Source organism: Callorhinus ursinus, unplaced genomic scaffold (assembly GCF_003265705.2).
Source record: "Callorhinus ursinus isolate GAN/ISIS: 27379988/994484 unplaced genomic scaffold, GSC_fseal_2.0 scaffold16, whole genome shotgun sequence".
Classification (NCBI taxonomy): domain Eukaryota; kingdom Metazoa; phylum Chordata; class Mammalia; order Carnivora; family Otariidae; genus Callorhinus; species Callorhinus ursinus.
This window is the reverse complement of record NW_027397078.1, coordinates 5,113,355-5,132,701: the sequence shown is the minus strand read 5'-3', so window position 1 is coordinate 5,132,701 and position 19,347 is coordinate 5,113,355. Positions and strand designations below refer to the sequence as shown.

At 40.3% G+C, this 19,347-nt stretch overlaps 1 protein-coding gene across 10 annotated transcripts in view; it reads left to right on the top strand.

The window, feature by feature from the left end:
• The first annotated feature begins 3,254 nt into the window (after window positions 1–3,254).
• The window catches only part of KDM6A (lysine demethylase 6A), a 209,424-nt gene continuing 193,331 nt past the window's right edge, over window positions 3,255–19,347 (top strand). For 2 of the 10 annotated variants that reach the window (XM_025857365.2, XM_025857366.2), the window contains exons 1-2: window positions 3,259–3,719; window positions 3,934–3,997. In XM_025857365.2, coding sequence (XP_025713150.1) covers window positions 3,559–3,719; window positions 3,934–3,997 — 225 coding nt within the window. In that variant the 5' untranslated portion in view covers window positions 3,259–3,558. Of the gene's footprint in view, window positions 3,720–3,933; window positions 3,998–4,264; window positions 4,285–19,347 lie in introns of those variants that run through there. The other 8 variants (XM_025857363.2, XM_025857360.2, XM_025857364.2 and 5 more) reach the window with 8 other exon arrangements.

Below are 19,347 nucleotides of genomic sequence, written 5' to 3'. Positions count from 1 at the left end.
TTTGGTCATCAACGTGTTTGGACATCAGTTGGGGAATCTTGAGGACACTGGTGAGTATGAGAAGAGCTGGTAAATTTTTTTGATATAAAAAAAGTATGGTTCTAATTATAAGACTAGATAAATCATGACTCTGTTGTGTGACTTTTTATCTGTATGGGTTACATGACACTAACATTATGAATGAATTACATATTCCTAAATGCTTCAGGTTAAGTATTTAGTTGTTCAAAAGTTAAATTTGTTTTCCTATAATTGAATGGGCTTCTTCTCTGATATTAATTGGTGGTACTTATGTGAGTATTAACTACAAATTATACACTAGTCCATAATCGGACTCAGCATGACACAAATTTATATAATTTTAAAATGTTGATTTATCTATGCATATATTGGTCATATTAACTTGGTAAACTCAAATTACTCTCCCCTGCTCCTAGTGTATTAAGTTAGAATTATGAAATAAGAATCAGTAGTAAGTGATATGAGGTTTAATTTTAGAATAAAGGGGAGATGTAGCAATGTTGGCATTATATGCCTTAAGTAAAAAGTGGATTAGAACTATGTGTTGGGTTTATAGAGAGGTTGGGGAGGGATAAGGAGGCAGTGATTGGTAGAGTGGTGATCAATACATCCAGAACCCGGAATGTGAAAGCAAGAAAGGATTTTAGAAATTCCAGTCTGCCTGCCTGCCTTCCTTCCTTCCTCCCTTTCTTTTTTTCTTTGAGGTCTTTGAATGTATATTATGTATCTGGCACTTTACCTACCTTATGGCATTTAATATTCAAAATAATATTGTAAAGTGGATATATTTTCTTTTTCACAGATGAGGGCACTGAAGCTCAAACTAGACTAAGGTCACCCAGCTATCAAGTGGTATAGTTAGGATTTGAACCTGGAGCTGTATGATTTCACAATTCATGCTCTGGCTAAACCTCTCTGCTGTCTATATGTTTTCAGATTCATTTTGCATAGAAATAATCACACAATCATTTATCTCACCATTTCTGCAGTGAGGACCTAAACCTTGGAGGCTTCATACCTATTGTATATACATTTACTTGACAAATTATAAACTTTTGAGATCTAAAAAATTATATAGTGATATAAAGATTGATGTTACTATATAAAAGTTGTTTCATGCTTCATAATGGAGGATGGATATCTGTAGTTGGACTAGACATGTAGTTTCAAGCTTAGAGGGTAATTTTCCCAAGGTCACACAGCCTGTGCAGTAAAGATTTGAATCTAGGTCTACCTGACTCCACCACCACCCATTGCATCCACTCAATGCAATTCTGCTATTAGCTAGTGATGATTATGTGGTGGGAAAGGTTTTGAGGGATTTGGGGTGGGTAGCTTTATAATTCTTAAGGGCTTGAGTCAAGAGGCGCCAACTCCAGGAAGATGGCCAAATGCTGGCTGAATTTTATCTGCTTGTGCCCGTCTAAGTGTGTGTGTGGAGAGGGAAGATCTTGGGTGTCAAAATCTCCCAGGCTTTGAAGGTCGTGTGACAAAGTTAACAATGCAGGTGTTAATTTAGCTGTAGAAAACATTCAGCTCTCCATACTCATTCAAATAAAATGGAACACCATAAAGAATGGAAAAGCTGTTTCAGAGAAAGTAATTAAACATGAAACATAATCTATATGAAACTGCAGTTTGTTAGTCTAGGTACTGGTCTCGGGAACAATTTAAAACCGTGTCTGTGTGCAAAATCAGCTGGGATTTCTATAGCTTCTTACTGAATACTGCTAGCATTACTGAGTCAGCACTAAATTGTCTTCCTTATATTTTGAAACCCAAGTCAAATATATCTTGTCTATTGGTTCTGTTATTAAAAAATAGACAAGAGTCCATGTTTATAAAGGAAACCTTGTCCTCGTATGTCCATTAATTGATATTTTCCTATCTCTGAAGACTGGAGGTGTGCCTTGTAACAGATCTATTACATGAGACATAGCTTACTAAATTTGTCTTTTGAAAAGAGTAACGGACTGAAGGCATATTTTCTTTTTCTCCCAATTACACTTCGGATTGAAAACCAGACTAGTGACTTTTATTTACATCTAAAATACGGTTAGAACAAGAAAGTGTTATTGTTGTCTAAGGCATGTTGTGGAGGGTAGAAAAGGCTTTTTTCTGGGCTACAAGCTGTGATAAGGATCTTCACTGTCTTCCTTTAGGCCTGTCCACAAGCAGCCCCAACTCTTCCATGAATGAACCCCTGAGACCAGCAACAGAAACCAACATTCTGGAGATCTGCTTAACAACTGTCATTATTTTCTTTACAATATCATAACGAACTACCGATAAAACGCAGGTAGCACGAAAATTTGGCCCCGAAGTGCCGCCAACAGACCTTCGGCGGTGGGGAGCCGAGATCAGCAAGCCAGACCCCATGGGCGACTCTTCATTCCCTCCGGCTGGGGGTCAGGAGGACTTTCCCCCTTCACCTTCCGCGCGAGTGAGGGGATCGGGGCAGGGAGCGCAGGCCTGGCTTAGGGCGGCGCCCGAGCCGCCCGGCTGGGGCCAGCAGCCGCTCCCGGAGCTCGCTCCTCGCGGAGGCCATTATTTCCAGCGGTGCCAAAAGTATGCGCCTTCTTCGGAGGGCGGAGGTCAGGGGCCGTGCACCGCCTCCCGACGACGCGACCTTTACCAGGCCCTGTAAGGCCCGGGACCCCTGGAGCGCGGGACTGCGGGGACCGTGGTCTAGGCCCACCACCGGGCTCTCGGGCAGGCAAAGGCCGTCCATGGCGTCCTCACTCACAGCTCACGCCCGCCGCGGGCGGTGCCGGACCTCGCCCTTCCCCACCGCTCCCCTCCCCCCACGCCCCCCCCCCCCCACCTCCCGCCAATCCCGCCGCGGCTCCCGAGGTGACACGGCCCGGACCCTCCATTCTCTGCCCCAGTATATTTAACTAGCACAACCTAACAGTTTGCTGCCTCTCGGTGACAACCCTTCCCCCCCGACAGACGGGCCCAGCAGCCAACCACCGGCCAGAATTGGCCTGCGTCCCGCTCCCCGTCGGTGGCGGCCTCGGTGGGCGGGGCTCGGCAGCTAGCAAGTTGAGTGGAGCCACGGCTGACGTGAGTCAACAAAGGTCACGTGAGGCGAGCGGGCGGCGCCGATTGGCGGCGCTGGCCGGGCGCGGAGGGGGGGTCACGGCGGCGGCGTGGGGTTCGCTGTGTGACACAATTACAACAACTTTGTGCTGGTGCCGGGGAAGTTTGTGTCTCCAACGAATCCCCCCCCTTGCCCCCCAGCCCCGCGCGCTCCGGCCGTTCCCGCCGTCCCCGCCTGTGGCTGTCCCCCGCCCGCCCCCGCGATGTGACCCTACAGCCGAGCCGCCGCCGCTGCCGACCCGGGGGCTCCGCAGCCCCTGCCGCCGCCGCCTTCGCCGCCGCCGCGTTGGGATTTTTCGTCGCTGCCGCCCGCGGCGGAGGAGGAGGCGGCGATAAAGTTGGTGTGCCGGTCCCGAGCGGAGATTGGGGGCGTCGTTGCGGGCCCCGGCCCGCGGGGGGGTGTCGGCGTTGGAGTTGTGAATTCGCTGCGTTTCCATGAAATCCTGCGGAGTGTCGCTCGCTACCGCCGCCGCTGCCGCCGCCGCTTTCGGTGATGAGGAAAAGAAAATGGCGGCGGGAAAAGCGAGCGGCGAGAGCGAGGAGGCGTCCCCCAGCCTGACAGCCGAGGAGAGGGAGGCGCTCGGCGGACTGGACAGGTACGGGCCGCCGTCACCCGCCCGGTCGGCTCCGGACGGGCTGGCGCCGCTTTCCGGGGAGGCCCGAGCGCGGCTTGCCTCTGGCGGCGGCGGGGCGGGCACCTCGGCTTGGCGCTCTCCGTGCCGTAGCCGCCGCCGGGGCCTCGGGCTCGGGCAGGGGTAGATCGGTGGCGTTCCCGGAGCTCTAACGAGCCGCGTGTGTCTCTCCCCACAGCCGCCTTTTCGGGTTCGTGAGGTTTCATGAAGATGGCGCCAGGACGAAGGCCCTACTGGGCAAGGTAAGGCAGCCCGCGAGCCGGAGCGCGGACACGGACTCCCCGGCCGGCGCCCGGCTCTCCCCGGGCCCCGGGGCCCGGCCGGCGTTTATTGTGGCCACGAACGATGGCCGAGGGGCTTCCGGAAAACTATTTCCTGCCTTTGCTCTCCCCCCACCGTCGGATACCTCGCTTGTACCCTTGCGAAATCGCTCTCTTCTCTTGTAGCTGAAGGAACAGAGGCAGCAGCGCTTTGGGGCCGAGCTCAGCTGGGTCGACAAAATCGCCTCTCATTTTACGGCTCTTTGGAGGTAGACCGATGATCTCCTAGGTGCTTGTTCAGTGTCAAGGGATCGTAAATGTGTGCAGATTTCCCCACATTTCTGACTTACTTGCCTCCCGTGGTTTTTATTCTTTTGCTTCAGGCAGGTTGTTCGTAATGTCTACTGTTACCCAAACGTTTTGGGCTTTCCTGCGTCCCTGCTCCCAGAAGGGGGAAGTTGCATGTAGTTTAGGGCGGTGAAGAGTTTGCATTGGGCTGTTGACATGCATCTCGACCGGTATGTGTTTTACCTGAAGTTAGGTGACTTGTTTACTTTTTGGGTCTTTCTGCCACAGAAATCCTGCAGTTATTTGTGAATGTGTTTTCTTCTTGGAGTCTCGTTTCCTGTGTGTCCGACCGGGGAGGCTAGGGGGGATTCGGGGTGTAGTCTCTGTTTATTTGTGTGGAAAGTTGTTGGCACTGTCATTTAGTTAAGTAATGGCTGCTCCTATCGGCCCAAGATGGCGGGACAGGGTGGGAGGAGAAAGTGAAGGGGGGGGTTTGAGGGGGGGAGGAGAGGTAAACATGGAAATAAATAGTAGCGATGAATAGGTCTCTCCTTCGGAGTGTGTAGCTCGATGGTGTTTAATAAAAATTGTCCAAGATGATTTGCATGTAGAATTCTTGTACCTTTCTCAAGCTTGGAAGCAGCATTCATAAGCCTGGTAAATGCTTATCAACCTGTAGCACATTTAGTTGCCCATCCGTAAGCTATTGAACAAAGGCTGTGGAGTCTCGATCTGTCTGCATCAGTTTGTTTCTCCTGACCAAAATATGGCTGAAATGATATTTCTACGGTTTCTTAATTGGGACCGTGAAACTTGGAGTGTGTGCGATAGGTGTTGCATCCGTTAGACATTTTCTTTTCAAGCTGAAATCAGTAGCTTTGCGTTTGACACCTAGCCTTATTGTTAGAATTGAGAAGGAAGTTTGAAATGACTAAAGCCTAGCATTTTATTCTTAAGTTGATTTTTTTATTTAGTTGTTCTCAGTTTTTATCTGTAGTTTGGTTTAGAAGAGTCTCTAATTCCTTTTATCTGTAATTAACTTCTGTTTTTGTTTCAAGGTAACTAAGTGTAAGGAGTTTCAGTCACAAATAATGACCAGAAAGCTAAAGAAATAATCCTTTCCAGTAAGCCTAGTGTTTTTGACTGATACAGGAAACTTGAATTAAACTTTGGTGATGTAGGTATTCATTGGTTTCATTAAAATTATCACTGGAAAAATGAGTAGTGACTAGCTCTGAAATGATTCAAGCCTCAATGATTAAAGCTTTGAAGAATTTTTTTCTGAGTATTTAAAATATTAAAAACAGTTGACTGCTGTCAAAGTTGTCCTTCCAAAAGATTAAATAAAATATTTAAATATAAGGGAGCATCATTGTATTTTGAAGTGATTATTGCCAGTCTAACTAGGGGTTGGCAAAATTGTTTGCAAAGATAACGCATTTGGAAAAGTTTGGCTAAATCTATTGCTTTTGGTTTATGGTAAAGAAGAAATAAATGGAATCTGAGGTTTTATGTGGATAATGTGTAAAATGCAAGTTGATGATTTCGTGTCTCAAAATGCTCGTATTTAGTAGATTCACAGTGGATGTTGCTAAATATTGGATTTCAGATTGTAATATTGAGCCCTGCAGTTATTATGTGCTATTGTGTTTAAATGTAAAGAAGTCGATGTTTTCAAATATCTTTTGTGAAAGTGTGCATTACTTTCTTGATGTTTGAATAGAGTAACATAAGTGAGAAACTTGTGAAACTTCATTATGTTTTGGGGAAGAATTAGGGCTTTATAAAAACACTGGATAATCTGATAAATTACTAAGTAGTTCATTGAGCTGAAGGAAAAAAGTCTTTATTCAGACTCCGTGCTTGTGAGGTCCTACCTATTTAGGTCAAGACTCATTAGCCTTAACATTAAAATATTCTAGAGTATGTGCTTGCAACCTCATGCAATTCTTGTGAGCCTGAACATACCAGTGAAATGTGTGATGTAAAGCTTGACGTTATATAACCTCACAACTTGTGTTTGAATTGGATTCTGAATAGAATGAATGAGCTGGGGTCCTGCTATCGGAAGTATTGAATTATTTAGTTTCATCCATCTTTTGAACACTCCTGGGGAACAACAGACGTGTGTGTGTGTGTGTGTGTGTGTGTGTGTGTGTGTGTGTGTGTAATGTTGAGCTGTGTTGGTTTCAGAATTTTTACTCTCTGAAAGTCTTAAAAAACCAAGAGTTCACTTTTCTTTGTTGGGGTTGGTTCAAGCTACTTACATGAGGGCATGTAATGGAATTGAATAACTCCCAGGGTTCTGTTTTTAGCTGCTATTTTTGTCCTGCCAGTTCTCCACCCCCCAACAAATTTGGTCTGCACCTTGTAGAACTTTATTTCTGACAGAAACTTAGCTATTACTACTTGTTTTCAAACATTTTTATTCCTGTATGTTTTATTGGACCTTCTTTCAAGTTTTAAAATTCAAATTTTGTAGGTGTAAGAAAAGATAACTCTTGACTTAAAAGCTTTGGAAAGTTTTAGGGGCGCCTGGGTGGCGCAGTCGGTTGGGCGACTGCCTTTGGCTCAGGTCATGATCCTGGCGTCCTGGGATCGAGCCCCTGCATCGGGCTCGGGCTCCATGCTCGGCGGGGAGCCTGCTTCTCCCTCTCCCTCTGCCTGCCTGGCTACTTGTGATCTCTCTTTCTCTGTCTCTGTCAAATAAATAAATAAGATCTTAAAAAAAAAAAAAAAAGCTTTGGAAAGTTTTAAACATTTAGTAAGTGTCTCTTACTTGCCCCTAAACTTGTATGTTCCTTTTCCATGTGTGACAATACTTTATCCAAACTGTTGATTTCTCTTAGTCTCCTTTGTAAGATTCATTTATATTAGACTCCTTAAAGGAATTTTTGTTTGTATGATTGCCATTTGATATACAATGCTTGGGGTTTTGGATCAGCAAAATAGTAATATGGTATATTATTTTTGTGGTAATATCTTTAAAAAATTATAAACAGAAAGTGGTTGCTTAGTCAGAGTTTTTGAAATACAGCATGATCTTGACCACTTTGCTCTTTAAATTAATGTTAACCATTAATCTTTTGGTAACATAATTCAAGATTCTTACATTTTAATTATAGTGGAGTTATTGGAAAGTATTAAAACATTTAAACTAATTATGGTGACTTTGGTACATTTTTGAGAATATTTTGGGTTAATCTTGTTATCAGTTGGATAAGGATTTGCGTTAAAGTATCAGCAATATATATCATAAATATAGGGAGGATAAATACAGTAATACTATAAAGGCGTGTTTATAGTAATATGCTGAAGGTTTGGGGAATCTTACCTGAGTTGGGGAACTATTGCTAAAGTACATAGTGGTTCATTTTGAAGTATCTTTACATTCGTTTTAAGTTTGTCCTGAGTACTTTCATTGGAACTTTTTTTGTAATTTGTTAATCAGTAGAAAGATTATGTAGAATGCCTAGAAGAAGTTATGGGTTGTTTATCATTTAGAAATGTGTGTTCTTTTTTTCCTAGGAAATGATTAGTATTAAAATAGTTGGCATTTTAAATTTTTTGGGTAATGGTAGTAGTTTAAAATCCATTAAGGCATATATTTTCCTAAATTTGGTTTGCTTAAATGTAGATGGTAGGGGAAAATTATTAGGTCAGTTGTGGAGGTGGCTTATTTGTACTATAATATTTAGAGGTTGATGCTGTTTAAAATTTTTCTGTGTTACTTTTTTTTGTTTATAGGCACTTAAAGGGATATATTCATTTCTAGTGCTAAAGAAGGTTTAGTGTTTGGGTTACAAAAGTCACCACAGAATAACGTCATGCTTTGTGTTTGAAAATTAGGTCTTTAATTTGATGTGTTTTTAAAAAGTATTTTCTAGTTTGGAAAGTTGTCTTGTAAGTAATTATAGTCATTGTTTACCTGGGGAAAGTCCCATGCCGTTACTATATATTTCCTGAAATTTTGCTACATTCCTGGTAATAAAAGCTGTAGAAAGAGATTACAGAAACGTTTGCATATCTGGGCACAAATTAGAACTGCAGGAATATATAAACAGGCACTTTTTAAGTTTTGGCCTTCTTTTTCACTGGATAGCTCTTTCCATAGAATCAAATTAGAAGTTGAAATGACTAGGGAACATTTGACTGCCACCTCTAGATGTTTTAGGTTAAGAAAAACTGCCTGAGAGATGGGTTTTTGTGACTTAGGTAGCAAAGTGGAGTGATGGGCCGCCTGTTTTAAATCAAAGTAAAGCTTCAGTGCTTGGCTAGCTAAGCACTGAAAAAAGTAAAAAATCTTATTCTGACTTGATTATGTAATATTTAGTTTTTATTTATATGGTACCAGTATTCTTTTGCAGATTTGAAAGGGGTTTTGTTAAGTTTATTTTACTTTGAAACTCATTGTGATCCTTTGAGCTCTTTGAAATTGATGTTAATGACTGATAACACCGTGCATTAATATTGTTTTTGAAATGTGGTATCCAGAGAGCTAATTTATGTTACAAAAACACCACCAGATTGTCTTAAGAGTTGAAATGGTGGTTAGGTTATTTAGGGCCCACATGTATTTATTTGTAGAATAGTTGATTAATGGAATTTATTTAATGAATGCAAAATTGATAGTTTTATATATGCATACTGAAGCTTTATGTGTAATTGTATCAGCTTTGCATTTGTTAACAGTACATTAGAGCAACAAACATTGACTACATTAAATGCAAGTCTTCCATGCGGGGAATATGAAGATAATATAGATATCCCTTGCCTGCATTGAGCTTAAACTCCCTAAGAGGAGTGGGATAAGTATAAGGATGATATAACATAGGAATGTCAGTGGCAGAAGAATAGTGTGAAGTGTCCTGAAAGTTTATGATAAACATCAATTTAACAAGTTTGAATGGCTTTTTGTTTGTTTGTCTTTTGGCTAACCATAGAAACATTGATTAGCAAGCAGGTATAAAAGCAGTCACAGGAACCTGTTTGGGAAGCTTGTGTGGGAAGCTTGTGAAGTCCCAGCTCTTTGTAGGTAGTCTAACAAGAACCTTGCTGGAAAGGTGCATTGGAGGCACATGTAGCAATATGTTAGCTGCAGTGGGCATTATCCCAGAATTGCCTGGTCCCAGTGGAACACAGGGCTGAATGGGACTCATAGAGTTACACGTACACTGTGTAGAGTATTGGGATCCTGGGTTTGTGGATTCTTAGACCCTGTTTGTGCAGAAGTGGAGGTGCCTTTACAGTATATCTAGCCAAGCCACATTAACTTGACCATCATTCATTTCACTGATGAAAAAATGTCTAAAACCCCTTGTGCTACCTGACACATTCCAGGGCTGACTGAAGTAAAGACAGGAGAAACATTGCCTTTGCAGAGTGCTGCCCTGGCTCATGTCCTCCTCATGTCTCTCATTGTTAGATTTAACTATTCTTGGACTGTGTATTCCTGATTTGGAAATTTAAAAAGTTAACTAACAGCTTCTGGATTTTAGGTTATTAGAGTTAACTGATAGTTGCTAGTTTAAGATTAACTAAAGCATCTGAGACCCACCATATTCTGATGTATTTTATTTTTTTAAACATTTAATGAGAATTTCTATTATGTAACATTCTCTGTCAGACATTTAAAAGTAAATTATTAAAATTTTACAGTACACTTGTGAGTTTAATGGGGAGGTATTTACATTTGTGAGATATTGCAGAATGGTGTCTGGGCTAGTTTAATTTACAGACAGCCTATTCCATGTTTTCAGGTATGTTTCAACAAATTATACACTTTGAGCACCGGACCCCAGGAAAAAAAAAAAAAAAGACCCTCTCTGCTAGCTCGTCATGCCTGGGCACTTTTTATGGACCAGACCTTTTTTTCTGTGTGGATGGGTGGTGCTGGAGGTGGGCAGGCATTGATGGCTTCTGCAAAACAGTATTGGCTTTCTTGGATCCCCGTTTTCAGGTGTTTACTCTTGGGGCAGTTGTAGATTGAGTTTCAGAGTTCTACCCTAGGTTGGGCCTCAGTAGAATGGCTACTATTAATAGGATGAGGATTACTTCTTAATTGTGTTTCTTGGAGATGGTGTTTCTTGATTTGGGCATTAGCAAGGAATCTTGTAATTTTGTTTAGGAAAACATGATTTAAAATCAGGTTTTAGCTTTTAGCAGATGTTGAAAGGATAATCTGTGTGTTCTCTTCTCTCTCTGATCTCATTTTATAGTAATTTTTACCTTTGTACGGATTCTTGGGATCCTTGAATGAGCATTCGTGGGTCAAATTAAGAAGTTCTCTGACCAAGTTTTGGAAGGATATTCAGTAAATAAAGGTCATCTTGGAGTACAGAACAGCTCTAGGGTGAGGAGGAGGGGAGATTTTAAACTTTACACTTTATAGATTTCTGTACTGCTATGGTTTTTTTGTTTTTTTTTTTTCTTTAGACATACTACTTTACAAATCATAGAGTAAGCACCCTGATAGTGCACCAGAATTATATTTTGGTTGATTGAAAATGGATTTTATTCTACCGTATGTGTAGAGATAACTGTAAAGGCCTTGTCAAGTTGGGATGCTTTTGAGCTTGATGATAGGGGTGAATGAAGTAGAGATGTGCCCTGTTAGGTCCTGTTTCTTTGCCTTTTAGGTGGCTTTATGATAAGTCACTATGCAATCTTCATTTTTTTTTTGTTTTTAAAGATTTTATTATTGAGAGAGCACGCACATGTGCGCACACAGGGGAGGGGCAGAGGCAGAGGGGGAGAGAATCTCAGGCCAACTCAGTGTTGAGCGCAGAGCCAGACCGCCTAATCTCAGGACCCTGAGATCATGACCTGAGCCAAAATCAAGAGACAGATACTTAACTGACCAAGCTACCCAGGCCACCCCTGCAATCTTCATTTTGATCTTTAGCCATCTGTTTCTTTGATGACTTTCCTTTTTGGGCCCCTTTTTGCCTAGGTTGACTTTGGGACCTAATTAAGAACTATAACCTGGAAGCTTGGGAGTGATGCCTTATTTAGACAGTTTTAGGGTTCTCAGGCAATTTGTGGGCTCTTTGCCACTTTCTCCTGCAGACTTTTATTTATTTTTTTAAATCCATTTCTTCTTTTATCCTCTTTTCTCTATTTTTCTACATTGCTAAACTGTTGTCATTCTGTTAATGTATTCTGATTTTTTTTTGTAGTTTGGGTCTGTGGAAGTATTTTGTCTGTGTTAGAATAAATAAAAGATGTGCTGCTGTTAAGTTTATTCTCAGGAAGAAGGTTGGACTTTGTTATAGTTAAGAGATTATATGAGGTTATCTAATACATTTTAATTTAGACCAGTGGAGGAAACCCTTTTAGATAAAGGGTTGTTTTCAGGCTATGGATCTGTTACATTATGTTCATTAGATCCTTTTCTTCTTTAAAAAAGCTTGTTAGGGAAAATTTCCAATATTTTCAAGAGCAGAGAAAATCAGTCAGCCAACCGTCACTGATCATTACCCAGTTCAGCTGTTTTCAACTCACGTCCAGTCTTGTTTCATCTGTATTTTGCCCCTCACTCCCATTATTTTGAAGGACATCTCAGGCATCAATCACATCATTTAATCCATAGATACATTAGTTTGTCTCCGAAACATAGCCACAGTGCCCTTACTACGCTTAAAAATAACTTTTTTTTTTTAAGATTTTATTTATTTATTTGACAGAGAGAGAGTGAGAGAGCACAAGTAGGGGGAGCAGCAGAGGGAGAGGGAGAAGCAGCAGGCTCCCTGCTGAGCAGGGAGCTTGATGTGGGGCTCACGTGGGGCTCGATCCCAGGACCCCAGGATCATGACCTGAGCTGAAGGCAGATGCTTAAACGACTGAGCCACCCAGGTACCCATAAAAATAACTTCTTAATAGGAAATATTTTTTGGGCCCTGATAATTTTGATGTATGGAAGAATTCTTTGGGAAGCTAATAGAAAACAGATAATTAGCTGAATAATGTGAGTTTGTATTTTAATATTGTGGAAGGATTCTGTAATAGAATATTACGTAATCGTGGCAAAAGAGATAATTTTGCCTAAGAACTTTATGAATCTTAGTTGATTGAGTCTGGGTCATTTATACATTTAGGGGAAATTTGTTTTTAAGATATAGTAGTTAAAATAAATGTTTTAGGTTTTTAAATTTCAAATATCAGAATGAGAACTAGAAAAGCTTTTGGTTTTGCTTGGTTGATTGTGAAATGTTTGCTGACCTGCTGTGGGTGAAGGCTGTGTGCCAAGTCTTTGGGCAACAAGTAAGACCTGGCCTCTGCCTCTGCGGTCTTTGGAGGAAAATGGATAGACTGAGTGATCATATGTTGTAGTAAGTACAGTAATCAAGGTGTATGCAAAGTGCTGTGAGCTCTCAAATGATGGAGCAAATAAAACATGCCTGAGTGGCTCATTCGGTTGGGTGTCTGCCTTCGGCTCGGGTCATGGTCCCAGGGTCCTGGGATCGAGTTCCGCATCGGGCTCCCTGCTCAGCGGGGAGTCTGCTTCTCCCTCTGCCTCTCCCCCCCCAACTCGGCTCCTCTCGATCTCTGAAATAAATAAAAAATTAAAAAAAATATTTGATTATGGATAGTTTAACTATCCACACAATTCCTAGCATTTTGGAGCAGTTAATTTTGACTGGAGAAGTAAGTAGGTGAGGTAAACTCCATGAAAATGTAACATTTTGTCTTGATTATCAAACATGAGTGGAGGTTTAGCAAGAGGAAGGAAGGGGCAGAGAGTTGGAGGTATGAAGTGAAATGGTGTTTGAGGAATTGTGAGTAGTATAGTGTGGGTAGAGGGTGTCATGTTGGGATTAGGAGAAAGTAACTGAGCACATGAAGGCCCACGTCACTATAGGCCATAGGATGTTTTGGGAGGTCATTGAATTCAACTCTAATCCAGGGGAATTGACATGACTAGAGTAGGTTTTATGGGAATATTATTGGCTACAGTGAGAAGGATAAAGTGGAGGGGAAAAGATCCTAGTTGTGAAGTATTGATGGTGGATTTTAAAGTAGAATTCTGCTTCTGCTACTTACTCGGTGTGTGATCCTTGGACAAATTATTTCATCTTTCAGAGGCTCAGCTTTCTCATCTGTAAAATGGAAGTAGTAATAGATTTCTGGCAGGCTGTTGCATTTTGTGTTAGGAAAGAAAGTGCTTGGCATTGGGCCTCGCACGGAAGGTGCTCAGTACAAGGTTCATGTTATCATCATCTTGGGAAAGACAGTTAAGTTTAAACTAAGGCTATAGTTTAGGAGTGAGGGTGGAGATAGAGGCAGATTTGGGATCTCTGGAAAAGAATCCTAACATCTCACTACTTTGACTTTCTTTCTTTGTCTAACAACCTCTTAGTCTCTGATACTCTGTTCTAGATTTTCTTTACTCACTCTGCCTCCAACTTACACTTGATTACTTTAGTTGGGCATCTTGAAGGCACCTTAAACTAAACATATGCAGACTGAATTTATCATTGTCTTTGATGTTTCTTATCTAAATAAATGGCACTTAATCATCCTTGCCAGAAACCTTGGAGTGGTTCTTGACTCCTTTTTCTTAACTTAAAAGTCCTAATAGTCTGCCTATCTTGTCATTTCTACATATTAAATTTCAAGTCTGTTTCTCTCCATTCCCACTGCCATTATTCTAATTGCAGCCATGATCCTCTCTTTGACTTCTGAATTAGCTTCATACAGTTTTTTTGAATGTGTATACATGTGCATAGTACAGAACTGAAAAGTTACATGAAGGGTTTTTTTTTTTTTTTTAAAGATTTTATTTATTTATTTGACAGAGAGAGACACAGCGAGAGAGGGAACACAAGCAGGGGGAGTGGGAGAGGGAAGAAGCAGGCTTCCCGCGGAGCAGGGAGCCCGATGCGCGGGGCTCCATCCCAGGACTCTGGGATCATGACCTGAGCCGAAGGCAGACACTTAACGACTGAGCCACCCAGGCACCCCTACATGAAGGGTGTTAACAGTGAAAAGAAAATCTCCCTCCCACACCATCTCCCAGTTATTTTGTTCCTGTTTTCGGGCAGCCACTGATAAAAGGTATGTTGGGTAACTTCATATTTCAACACATACCAAAGCGTATTCCATTTTATTTTTTCCCCCACACAGATGAGGTCATACTGTATACAAGTCATTAAAATACTTTGTTAATTTTACTGTTTGCTATATGAAAATGTTAATAGTTTTATATTGAATTGTCTTGGGTTTGAGAGTTCTCTCATTCAGATAGTGAGATGTTGGTGAGGGGATTGATTTGGGTTATTTTTAAGTTCTTTTTGATTTTGAGGTTTTATTACTCCTTTTATACATGATATTGAGGGTAGAAATTCTTCAACATGTGAAAGTCTTAATTGGAAGTATGTTCATGTGCGTTTTCATAAGGTAGTAGTTGCTTAATTTTATATGCTGTGAACTGTCAGTTGGAATAATTGGCAAATTTTGCCTTCATATTTTGGTTTTATTAGTATGACTGATTATCAGGCTCTGTGATTACTAACTTAATTCACTCCCTGAATGTTTATAGAAGTAACCATAGTTTATACTACTAAATAATCTTGTATTTGCAGGAGTCATTCATTTCCTTGGTTTATTTTTGTTTTTATTATAGAAAAGGAAAAATAGGTAAACTTGCATTCTTGATTAGTTGAAAACAGTACAGGGCTTAGTGGTTAACTTACTTCATGGCAGAATATCTTTATTTTGATTTTTCAGTGACTGGTGTTAGAGCTATAAGAGTAGTACTTTATTTCTTGGGGGTCATTAACACTTTTAGGGTCAGTGTAGCTGCATACATTTTGTATATGATTTCAGGGAGTGTAAGGATCCCTTTGAAGCCCAACTGTGGACTCCATTATTTTCACTTAAGTGTAGTTCACTTATTCTTGAGTAGAGGGGTAGAGGTGTTAATGATGGGGGTATGTTGGAGAGAAAGGAAAGCTTTAGAACCACTGGGTTGGTTAGGCTTAGATGGCATGGATTTTTACCACACAGTTTGCGGTATTTTATGACCACTTCACATATTCTCTCAAATTCTTCTTTACTGGTTATTATAAGGGTACTAGGGGAAGAGAAGGTGGTCTGATCCGTAGAGAACTTACTGCTCTAACCAGAAAAATAGCTGTACGCACATGTATGTCCTTTTAACATAGTTAATAGACTTTAGTGTTGTTTCTTTAGCCTGGGTGCTCAAAATGCTGGTTTGGTTGGGAGGCTGTATGATAGATATACGGGGAAGAACAATGGATTAGAAAACTGAAGACCTGAGTTTTAGGGTCTGCTGCCTACTTTAGTCAAGTTGCTTAATTGATACGGTCCCAGTTTTACTGTCTTTTAAGACGAAAGGCTGGGAATTAAAAATTTTCAGTGACTAGCACCAGAATTCTAGGTAACTATTCATTTTAGTTTTTAGGATTGACCCAGTTCTTTTAAGATTTTGACCCAGAAGGAGGACACAGTAGAACTTTGTTCTAGATGGTAATGTTCTTTGATTTCAGCCTCAAGCCTTCAGGATCAGACAGCAGATGAATGCAGAGACCTAATGGAACTGAGTTGCATGTTTTTGTTATGCTAGTATGATTAGCCATTCAGTTAGTCTTTGATTTGAAAGTTGGTCTTATTTATTAATGGTTAGTGTTTGACTTCTCCAAACTGCTTCTTATAGTTGGGGCTATAATTTTTTAGGTCAGATGTGATATTTCTAATTATAGAAGATGGGTGTAATCACTGTGTCTTTGCTGGGAATTCATGTAACAGGGCTAAATGAATTCTCATGTGCATTGGTAAGAAATGTCACATTGAAGGGGCGCCTGGGTGGCTCAGTCATTTAAGCATCTGACTCTTGATTTCGGCTCAGGTCATGATCTCAGGATCGTGAGATTGAGCCCCATGTTGGGCTCCACGCTGGACATGGAACCTTCTTAAGATTCTCTCTTACTCTCCCCTCTGTCTCTTTCCCCCACTCGTGCTTGCACGCTTGCTCACTCTCTCTGTCTCAAAAAAAAAAAAAGTCACATTGAATAAATATGTACTGTTAGGTATTGGGCATTTAGGTGTCACAAAAAATGAATAAGGCCCCTTGGTTTCCCCAAGAGTAGTAAGAATCTTATAGCATTAGTGGGGCATTTTGTGATCTATTGAATGTAAACTTTTATTGTTTGATTTTGCTTTGTGTGTGAGATGATATTTTCATTATAAGCCTACCAGTTAAAAAGATAGATTTGGATTTTCTTTCTTCTTCTTCTTCTTTTTTTTTAAAGATTTTATTTTATTTATTTGACACAGAGAGAGAGCCAGAGAGCACAAGCAGGGGGAACAGCAGAGGTAGTGGGAGAAGCAGGCTCCGTAAGCAGGGAGCCTGATGCAGGTCTTGATCCTGGGAGCCTGATGTGGGTCTTGATCCCAGGACCCTGGGATTATGACCTGAGCCGAAGGCAGACGCTTAACTGACCGAGCCACCCAGGCACCCCTAGATTTGGATTTTCTTGAGGAGAAACTTCTTGTTTGTTTAACAACCTTTCAACGATGGTAAATGTATAAAATGAAGTGGGTTTTCTGTCATTGAAGTTGTTCAGATTTGCTCATTGACACTGTTTGGCCAGGTTGTTATAGACAACATTCAGACATCGAAGGATAACTTTTACTGTTACCTGTAAAGATTACCCAACCCTTAAATAGTCATGATTCTATGAAAAGAGGTAACTGGGTCCTGAATATCTGGAGGAAGAGCTGGAGTCCTTATTAATCTGATGGATTTTTTTGGCTCTTGTTTTGTCTTGTTGGATTTGGTTGTCCTTATAAAAGTGGACATCACATGACATTGGATATCATGAATACATTTTTGTAAGTGGAAGTTCTTTTCTATTGGCTTTTTAAAAATTTGACTTTATTTTGGGATAATTATAGATTTATGTGAAGTTGTAAGAAACAATAGATCTAGTGTACCCTTTACCCAATTTCTCCCAGTGGTAGCATCTTGCAAAAGTATAATACAATAAATATCACAACCAGAATATTGACGTTGATATAAGCAAGATATAGAACTGTTCCATTACCATAAATATCTGTCTTGTTGCTAATTTGTAGCCACACACCCCCACCTCCCATTCCTAACCCCTGGAGAACCATTTCTATAATTTTCTCATTTGAAAAATGTTATATAAATGGGATCATACAGTATATATCCTTTTGGGATTGCCCTTTTTCACTCAGCGGAACTCTCTCGGTTAATCAACTTGTATGAATCAGTAGTTTGTTCCTTTTTATTGCTAACATTTAGTGATGTTACCACATTTTCTTTAACCATTTACCTGTGAAGGACATCTGAGTTCTTTCTAGTTTTTGGCTATTGCTAATAAAGCTGCTGTGACCATTTGTGTACAGGTGTTTTTGTGAACATAAGTTTTCTATGGGATAAATGCCCAAGAGTGCAGTTGCTGATAGTTACATGTTTAGTTTTATAAAAAAACACCAAACTGTTTAACGTTTCCCAGAGCAGCCTTACCATTTTATATTCCCATCAGCAGTCCCCCCGTGTTCCAGTTTTATTGCATCCTTGCTGGCATTTGGTGTTAACTTCTATTATTTATTTTTGTCATTCTGATAGGAGTGTAGTGATAGTTCATTGTGGTTTAAATTTACATTTCCCTCATGGCTAATGATGTTGAACATTCCATCTGTATAGCCTCTTTGGTGAAATGTCTGTGTTTTTTTGGATTATTTACCTGAGACTCCTTTTTCTCTAATATAAAAATTTAGTGCTATAAATTTACCTTTTCTCACTACTTTAGCTGTGTCCCGTGTTCTTATATTTTCATTTTTATTCAGTTCTACGCGTTTTTAAGTTTCTTCTGAGCTTTCCTCTTTGATCCATGGGATATTTGGTAATGTGTTCAGTTTTTTAAGTATTTGGAAGTTTTCCTGTTTTCATTCTGTTACTAATTTTTAGCATGGTTCCATTATGATTATGGGATTTATTCTGTATAATTTCCATTTTCTCATACATTTGTTGACATCTGTTTTATGACCCAGGATATGGTCTATCTTGGTGTCTGTTTCATGAGCGCTTGAAAAGAATGTGTATTCTGCTGTTGTTGGATGGAGTGTTGTATGCATGACAGTTAGATCCTATTGGTTGGTCGTATTGTTCAGTTCTTCTATATCCTTGCTTATTTTGCATCTAGCAGTTCTATCAATTGCTTAGAGTGTGGTGTTGCTAAGTCTTCACCTATAATTGTGGCTTTGTCTATTTTCTTTTTATCTTTATCATATCTTCTGGTGGGTTGATACCTTTATCATTATGTAATGTCTCTCTTTGTCTTACTGAAATTACTGGTAATTTTATTTGCTCTGAGGTCCACTTTATCTGATAGTAATGTAGCCAGTCTTTTTTTAAAAAAATGAATATTTACATAGTATGTTTTTTTCCATACTTTTACTTTCAATCTACCTGTATCATTGTATTTACAGTGATTTTTTTCCCCCCCCTGTGGACAACATATTGTTAGAACATTTAAAATATTCTTCCAGTTTCTCTTTTTTAATTGGTGTGTTTAGACTACACTTAAGGTAATTACTGAACTATTAGGGCTTAAGTCTGCTGTTATTTTTTATTCATTCTGTTTCTCATGTCTTATTTCTTAATCTCCTTAAGGTTATCTGGATATATTTTTGGGTTCCATCTTGATTTGTCATGTTTTTGTAGGTATATTTCTTTGTATAGATTTCTTGCTTGCTGTGGGTATTGTGATATTCATATGTAAATTACCACGGTGTTCGGGTACAGATGTTTTACTACTTGGAGTGTAGTGCAGAAACCTTATTTCGTTTAGGTCCTTTTGCCCTCTACTTTAAAATATAATTTTCTTTATATAACATTGAACATCATGTCAGATGATGTGATAAATTTTGCTTCAACCAGCAAATAGGATTTATGAAACTCAAGTATAGTGTCATAGTCGTATTATACTTACCCCTAATTTTACCTATTCCAGTGTTCTTTTTCCTTTCTGAAGTCACAGTCCCCTTCTGCT